This window comes from Triticum aestivum, chromosome 3B (assembly GCF_018294505.1).
Source record: "Triticum aestivum cultivar Chinese Spring chromosome 3B, IWGSC CS RefSeq v2.1, whole genome shotgun sequence".
NCBI classification, from domain to species: domain Eukaryota; kingdom Viridiplantae; phylum Streptophyta; class Magnoliopsida; order Poales; family Poaceae; genus Triticum; species Triticum aestivum.
Genome location: NC_057801.1, coordinates 240,180,909 through 240,189,926, shown reverse-complemented (window position 1 = coordinate 240,189,926; position 9,018 = coordinate 240,180,909). Strand labels below are relative to the sequence as shown.

The window sequence follows — 9,018 nt, the reverse complement described above, 5'->3', positions numbered from 1 at the left end:
CTTATCTTTATTTTGCGGGAAAAAATGTGTTCGGACCGCCAAGCGAACCGATACAGTCCCGCGTTTGATGCCCTCCACAGTTTGGACTGTGCGTTCCAGACATATGCGGACGGTTTGAGGGTCGGCGTTGAAATGCCCTCACGGCTACTACTATTACCTACCTAGAGATACTCAATGTTCTAGTGGTAGAAGTTAGTAGCGTCACATTGAGGATCTAACATTATATTAGTTTCTTAAGGATTTGATATCTGAATGTTTGAATCTCACACGACACATTGTCCAGAACTTAATGGAGTACAGCGGAAACATACAGATCGTAGAAATATATTCTACTGTACTATGCAGTACACAGATAGTAGTATCATATGTGCTCAAAGAAAAACGAAAAACAGTAATACCATACAAATAATAGTAGTATCACACACATATGTTCGTCACTTGCTCATGATTTCCATGGGCACTGCGTCGGCTGGCTCTGCTTTCTGACACAAGGCCTGCTCCTGCCAACCCTGTAGTGGCTGATGCGCCTCCACCATGTTCACCTTGCCGCGTCGCACCATCACGCTCCCGCAGCTCGACACGTTCGCGTCGCCGCACCGGTCGACGCGCACGGCGCCGCAGCGGCTAACGTCCGCCGACCGGCACCGCGCGACGCCGAGCGAGCCGCACCAGTCGGCGCGCGCTTCGCGACACCGCCCCAGCGCCACGTCCGAGCAGTTGCCCACGTCCGCCTCCCGGCACCGCCCGAGGCGCAGCTCCCCGGCGCCGTGCACGCGCGCGGCCCCCTTGCACCTCCGGATGCTCACCGTGCCCGCGCGCTCCACGTCCGCGGACCTGCACCGCCGCACGGCGACTTCCCCGGCCCCGTCGACGCGCACCGCGTCGCACCTGTGGAACGACACGGCGCCGCAGGCCTCGGCCGCCGCGAAGCCGCACCGGGCGAAGCGCACGTCGCCGCCGCCGCCCCCGCGCACGACCACGTGCTGCAACCTGTTGACCTCGAGGACGCCCGGGCTGACCACGGTGAGCGTGCCGCCGTTGCACCGGAGCACGCCCTCGTGGATGGTCGTCTCGGCGCCGTCGATGACCACGTTGAACTGGTGGTTCACGGCTTTGGCGGAGGGAAGGGCTTCCGGGTCGACGGCCACCATTTTTCCCTCTGAAATGTGAAATCCACCTCTATTTACTTTCTTTTGTTGAGAAAAAACTAGCTAACTGCTGAGTACTTGGAGCTTGGAAGGCGAAGGCATTATAAAGAGCCATGTTGCTTAAGGGCTAAGGTAGCAAGAAGGTAATCAATGGATCGTTGTCAAATGAGAAGGACTCGTGATTGAGATGGGCCGTTTGCTCGTTGCAACGCGCCAACAGTACAAGGTGTGCCAGCGTGACGTGTGCCTCGCTATCAGTGTCAGTGATCGGGCGATGAAGATAGGAGTGTGGCCTTTTTTTTTGCAACCCCCATCTCTCCGTTTTCCATTTTTCTTACGAAAAACCCCTGACAAGTAAACAGTAATAGCACGTGTGGCATCGGATGGGTCCCACCTGCCGGCACTAGCTACCTTCCCGTGATACCTTTTTTTTATAGCAAAAACAGTACGGGAAAATCCCTAGTGTAACTCTTTTTCATTAAAATGGGTGAAATATATACACATGGATGTACATCATGTTGGGGGATACATGAGCATTTACAAATAATCTAAGCAGAATTGCATTCCTTCCTTGAGACTAGGCTTTGCCTTCTTGATTATTAGACTAAAATGCTCCTCAAACATGATATGCAATAATCTGCCCTGCGATACCATTTGATGTCCCGTTCCTACCACTCCATCCAACGACACTTCATGCCTAAGTAGGATTGCTGTATTTTATGTCTATAACAGACCGCGCCTGGTGTGGCCCATTTTCAACATGTTAGTTTTTTCAATTTTGAAAATTGATAAAAGATATGTAAATCCTAATTATAAATAATATATAGGAGTAAATTACACTAAAAGAAGCTCATGTAATTTCAAAATGCCCAACTATTAATTTGGTAAAATTCATAAACTTAAATTACAATTATACAAACATGTGTAATTCTAAAAAGTGTTTGCATATTAAATAAAAATATTAAAGTAATTTTAGAAAATATGTATATGCAAATAAATTATGGTATAATTTCAAATTTTCACAAGTTTCTAATAAAATTTTCATGTAGTATATAAAAGTATTAATGCTTTGGTTTTTATATTGCTTTAAATGTGTTCATGTGTTTTGATATGATTTGTGTATGAACCTGCTGTGCCTTATGCAGATCCTCAAATGAATACATATTTACAATTATATTATGCATATTATTTACAATTAGTACTTACATATTTTATTACATTTTTTGGAAATGAAAAGAAATACAAAACACATGTTAAAAATGGGACGCACTAAGTGCAGGCCGTTTTATCCCAAGAGCGCGGTCTGTCACAGACATAAAGAGTAACAATCCTGCAACGGCGTTGGTTGGAGTAGCAAACGAGAAGGGGACCTCATATATGGAGCGTGGGGCGCCCCCAGTTGCGGTAGCGCAGGGGCACCCTGTTGGGCCGGTCCATGCGCGGGGCGGCCACCCCTGATTTTTTTATTTTTTGTTTTTTACTTTTTATTTTTATTTTTATGTTTTTGTTTTATTCTACATTAAATGATTCGGGATTTGTTGTAAAATTTCAAAACATTGTGAATTTCGAAACTAAAAAAGTTCTTGAAAAAAATGTTTCAAATTCGAAAGAATAAACATTTTTATTTCAATGAAAAACTTTTATGATCATTTTTTAATAGTGATGAACATTTTTTATATTTCATGAAAAAATTGAACTTGATGAGCAAAATTTGTATTCAAGAACATTTTTTTGAAAGATCGATGAACAAATTTTGAAATCAATGAACAAATTTTGAGTTTGATGAACGTTTTTGAAAATGATGAATAAAATTTGAATTTAATAAATAATTTTTTAGGTCGGTGAACAAATTTGTAATTTTTATGAACATTTTTTAAATTCGACGAACAAAAAATTGAATTCGATGAACATTTTTTGAAGTTTTGAACATTTTTTACATCGATGAACATTTATTGAATTTGATGAAACCAAAAATTATTTCGTGAATTTGAAGAGAAAATTTGCAAAAACCATTTTTTAGAAGAACAGAGAGGCCTCTCCCTGGTTCCATTAACCAGAATGAAACCATACAGAGTCTTAATAGCTTCTAAGCTAAAGTTCATAGGTCCAGACTTTAAACCGTTATTACAGCCCTGCTCGACGAGAGCCAAAGGGCAAAAACGAAAACACATTGAAGGCAAAAACAGGCGTCTGTTAAAATAGGGGTGAGATCACACCACAAACTCGCTTGCGCCCCTCATCTTAAGTGGTGGTGCCAGGGCCGCTTGGGGCGACCAGCAGATTGCGAGGGTAGACACGGGACTGTTCACCATGGTCTTGTCGTCAGTGTCGCGCTTCTTGGCAGGAGAAAAGAAACCGCCGTCTTCAGAGATCTTGAGGTTGTCCCAACATACATCAGCATCCAATCCAGGGTTCCTGGCCTTCAGCCACATGAGATCATCCAGGGTTGCTGGAGTAGCTTCGCCAATGCACTCAAGAACTCTTCCACTCAGCTTTTGCTTGCTTCTGGGGTCAGAACCACCCAGAACTTGAGCATCCTGTGTATCAGTCTCCACACCTGATTAATAGACGTCCAAATGGTGTTATTAAAAATCATAGAGTTCCTATATTTCCATGAACGCCAAAGAACAACAGAACTAACTACGTTTAATGTTAAATTCTTTTTATTATAGATCCAAAATCGGGCCACAGATTCAAAGTTTGTACCCAAGTCCTTTTGGAAAAAGAGATTGACAAACGACCAAATATTCCTGGCTACAACACAGTCAAAAAAAATAAATGGTGGTTTGTTTCTTGTTCAGCACAGAAAACACAATCAAGTGGTTTGGTTATATGTCTTTTTCTCAGGTTGTCTCTAGTCATCAGCTTGTTTTGGGAAAACAGCCAAAGGAAGACATGAATCTTTGGAGGCACTACCAATTTCCAAACAGCTGGCAGGAACAGGGTTGCACCCCTCTAAAGTTAATCACATGGTACAAAGAACTAGAGGAGTAGACACCCTTATTATCAAGTTGCCAGATCTGAGCATCAGAGTCACCATCGAAGATGATTTCTTTAGCAATCTCCACTAGCTGGTACCATTGTTCCATCATCTTACTATCAAAGTTCCTCCTAAAGGTCAACTTCAGTGTTTCAGCATCCCAGACATCTCTGACACTTTTGTTTTGCTCATTGCAAACCATATAGATGTACCAGAATTGTACTGCTAGGGGGGTGGTGCCAAACCAAGTATCTTCCCAAAACCTAATTTTGTCTCCTGTCCCTATTTTCCATCTATATCCAAATTTGAAGGTTTGGATGATGGATTTCACTCCTTTCCAGAACCTAGAGGTACTGGTGGAGGTGCTTGGGGCAAAAACATTAGTTTTGCCCCTCATATATTTCTGGTCTATCACCAACTTCCAGGGTTTCCCTTCACCTTCATAGTATCTTTTAACCCAAGATCCTAAGAGGCAGAGGTTGACCTCATGGAGATTTGGGATGCCAAGCCCCCAAATTCTTTCATCATACAGACCATCTTCCAGTAGCTAAGTGCAATTTCCTGCGCCCCTCAAATTCATTCCATAGGCAATTTGCCATTTGGGCATTAATAAGTTCTATTGCCCACTTAGGAAATTTAAAGAAAGAAAGTAAGTACACAGGAATACTAGCTAAACATGCCTGGATGAGGATAGTTCTTCCCTTGTAAGAAAGAAGTTTCCCTCTCCATCCAGCAATCCTTGTCATAATCTTATCAATAAGTGGTTGGACATCTTCTCTTCTAAGCTTACCATAGTGTAAAGGTGTCCCAAGGTATTTAATGGGGAAGGAGCCTTTAGTGCATTCTAGTATCTCCAGGAACTCCCCCACTTCAGATGCATCCATGTTAACTGGTATGAGCTCACTTTTACTATAGTTGATTCTCATTCCAGAGATCATTTCAAAACTAGAGAGAACCATTTTAAGGTTTCTGGTATGTTCTAGGTTATTATCTAAAAACAAAATAGTATCATCAGCATATTGGAGGCATACTATCCCTCCAGGGCAAATCTCAGTACACAGCCCTTGTATCAACTAATGATTTGATGCTTTCATTAACATTCTAGTTAAAATATCAACTACCAGGTTGGACAACAGGGGGGAAATGGGGTCCCCCTGCCTTAAACCTTTCCCTATAAGGAAAAAGTCACTCTGAGTGTTGTTTAGCTTTACACCCACTGATCCTCCTCTAGTTACTTGTAGGATCCAATGGACCCATTTATCTCCAAAGCCTCTTTTCTTAAGCAGCTCTTCAAGGAATTCCAAATCTACCTTGTCAAAAGCTTTATCGTAGTCTAGCTTAAGTACTAGGCCCTGCCTCTTGGTACAGTGGATGGAGTGCAGAATCTCATGAGCTGTAACCACACTTTCTAAGATATACCTGCCCTTAAGGAAGGCTGACTGGTTACTAGCTATGAGCCTTTGCAGGATCCTAGCTAGTATATTTGTGAGGACCTTAGTGAAGATCTTGAAGCTACAATTTAGCAAACTAATAGGCCTAAACTTTTTCATACTGGAAGCATCAGCTTCTTTTGGGATTAAAGTCAGCATAGCAAAATTAAGCCTATGAATAGCCAGCTCCCCTTGATGAAAAACTTCAAACATGGCTATCAGGTCTTTTTTAACCAGTTCCCAAAAGTGCTGGTAAAAAAAGAAGGGGATACCATCCGGTCCATGGGCACCATCAGAGTATGATTCAAAGATAACCTTTTTGATTTCCTCTTCCAAGAAGGGGGCCTCAAGGGTTTCATTTTCAGCAATGCTAACTTTTTCTTCATCAGAGAAAAAGGTTGGGTCCAACTGGATCCCACACCTTTCCTCTTTCTTGAAGAGATCTTTATAGAAGTCACAAACAATTCCAAGCATTTCCTTAGTGTCAGTGACTGGCCCAAGTGGGCCATCCAAAGAGTGGATAGCCATTTTCCTCCTTTTTTCGTTTGCCACTGCATGGAAATACTCAGTGTTCATGTCACCTTCCTTAATGTCTCTATCTCTAGATCTCTGCTTTGCTTTGATCTCCTCTTGCAGCCAAATTTTTTGGAGATCACTATGTGTGAATTTGAGCCTAGAAGCCTCAGAGTCAGAGAGCACTATTGTTTCATATTTAATGTCTAGTTTGTCATATTCCTCTAAAAGGATTTTTTTATATCTTCTTAGTTGAGCCTCTTCATTAGAGATCCAACCTTTGGTCACTCTTCTAAGCTTTCTCATCTTCTCTTGCCAATTGTCCAAAGGGTTGGCCTTAAGGGTGGGTTCATTCCAAAATTTGGAAATTAGATTGGATAAGTCCTCTCTAAGAAGCCACCATTTTTCCATCCTATAACTACTACTTTTAGGCATTTGCTCCACACCTGATTCCCAAATAATGGGTGCATGGTCACTGCCACATCTAGGTAGAGCAATGCAGGAGGCTAGAGGAAATATTTTGTCAAACTCAGTATTGAAGAAGAGTGTATCTATTGTAGACATGATCAAGTCAACCTGGTTATTAGCCCAGGTGAATTTTCTACTAGATAGCTTGATTTCCAATAAACTCCAAATTTCTATCCAAGCATTGAAGTTGTCACACCATATATGGTTGACTACACCATTGCTTTTTTCTCTAGCATATCAAACAAAATTGAAATTCCCCCAATTAGGTGGGATATGGATTCTCTATGAACAAGGAGTGAAGCTCAGAGATAAATGCTTCCTTTCCTTCCTCATAGGGAGATCCATAGACAGTGATAATTCCAAAAGTTACATCCTTACTCTTCAATTTAAGAACACAACTAACTGAGTAATCAAGGTGAGACCAAGAGATGATCTCAAAAAGGTCAGCATCCACACCCATCAGGATGCCCCCAGCAAAGCCTTTAGATGGGAGGTGGTGCCAGGAGAAGTTCTTGCTCCCTACCAAGGATTTAAGGTAGGAGTCAGAAAATTCTTCCTTTTTGGTTTCCTAGAAACCTAGAACAAAATGCTTGAAATTTCCTAATTGTATCAACTATAAGGGTTTTTCTCCCTGGCGCAGAGATGCCCCTAACATTCCAAAAGATAGCATTCATTGCGGAACCCTTGTCCTGGGGTGCTTACCCCATTTGTGTTTACATACTAGGTTCCATACTCCCACAGAGTTAAAGCTACTATTATGCTCCACCCCACCATCCATATTGCCTTGGGGGGGGTGAATCCTGAATCAAGATCAACATTCCTGTCAGGATTCATACTTCTGGGTAAAGGTATGTTAATAATGTTCTCATCTCTAGAGTCTACATCTATTCCTATTTTGGAAGCTACTGAAATAAAATGAGGATTATTGAAGAGGGAGAAAGGTGTGGATTTTTTACCTTGTTCTTTTTCTGTTGCTGCATCTTGAGCCTCTTTGAGTTGTTGTGCTTTTTGTAGGATGGTTCTGGAGTCTCCAGCATTTCTTGCACTTGCCCTAGGTGTCTGTATGGGCCCCCACTTCTATGTCTTCCTAGACTCATGGTTCTGGGGAGGTGGGTATTCCACCTCATACTATTTGTTTATCAGTGTTCCATCCAGTCCCAGGGGCTCCTTATTCTGCATCTCCTCTTGCAGCTCATCCCATTCATCCTCTGTGTCTCTGTCCTCATTGTTCCATCCTTCCATTTGTAACACCCCGGTGTAATTATGCTACAGTAACCCTTGGGGTTAAGCTAATCATTTTCCTAAACAAGTGTTTGGTCATCATTGTCTTCTATCTCTTTCATTATTCCAGTTGAATTCAAATTCAAATTCTAAGTGAAATTCAAAATTTCTCAAACATGAAAACTAAAATGTTCGTCATGTGGCAAATATTCTTTTGACAATATTGGTGGTGAACCAACATTTTTGCAAAGTGCCTAAATGGCCTAAAATAGCTATAACAGAAAGTTGTTAAAAGAAAAAGCAAAAGTTAAAAAAGAAAAGAAAAGAGAAAGAGCACAACCCACTGTGCACTAGGCCAAGTGCACAGTGCCTGGCCCGAGCCTCGGCCCACTCCATCTGGTCTGGCCCAGCCCCTCCCCGGGTCGCCTTCTCCCCCTGTTCCCCCGACCGGGGTCGCAACAGGGGCGAGCCCCGCCAGACCGCCTCGTCGGCGACTCCCCGGAGAGGATAAGGTCGACCCCTCCCCTCGACGCCTCGACCTCCTCCCCACCTACCTCCACTCACCTCTCGGCCTCGTCAGATCCCCCTCCTCCCCCCAGATATTTCTCCTCACTCTCCCTTGCTCACGCTCGCCCTTTCCCCCCACTGTCCGAGCGCGCCCGCCGCCGTCGTCGCGTCGACCTCATGGCCACCGTCATCACCCCGCATTGCCGACATGCCATAGGCGTCCCCCGTCCTCCTCCACGTCAACCGGTGCCCGCCGTTCGAGCCGGAAGGCACCATAGCGCCGGATCCACCTCGTCCCCTTCTGCCTCGGCTGCCGGTGATTACCGTCAACCGCGGCCTCCCTCTGCGCTCCCGTTCACTCACGGGGCCTCCTTGCGCCCGCACGGTGAGCTTCGCCTCTCCTCCCTCCTATTCCTGCTCGCCTTCGGGCACGTGTGCGACCGCCACCACAACCGTGCTCCGGCCGCCGCCATTGCTACCATTGTCGTGCTCCCGAGCCGTTACGAGCTCGGCCGACTGCCCTGGCGTGCTCCTAGTGCGCCGTAGACCCCGCCTAGTTGGTTACTTTGGCCGCTCGCGCTCTCTAATGCCGAACCCGCTCAAGCCCGAGAGCTCCGTCACCACCTGTCGTCGCCGGCGTCGCTCCGGCCACCTTCATGTCCAACCGCTGGCACCACGCGATGCGCGCTGCTCTATTCATTCGAGTGCAAGAAAAATCGCATGAAACAGTGAACCATAGGCGATTTCTAAC

The 9,018-nt window shown here is 44.4% G+C and overlaps 1 protein-coding gene across 1 annotated transcript; it reads right to left on the bottom strand.

Moving 5' to 3' along the window:
- Positions 1–249: 249 nt before the first annotated feature.
- Positions 250–1,215, bottom strand: LOC123065286 (uncharacterized). Its single transcript, XM_044488621.1, has one exon. The coding sequence runs from the start codon at positions 1,149–1,151 to the stop codon at positions 435–437; it is 717 nt and encodes a 238-aa protein (XP_044344556.1). The 5' UTR covers positions 1,152–1,215; the 3' UTR covers positions 250–434.
- Between the last annotated feature and the right edge of the window lie 7,803 nt (positions 1,216–9,018).

Coding starts and splice junctions, on each gene's coding strand:
- LOC123065286 (XM_044488621.1), bottom strand. CDS start 1,151: ATGGTGGCCGTCGACCCGGAAGCCCTTCCCTCCGCCAAAGCCGTGAAC.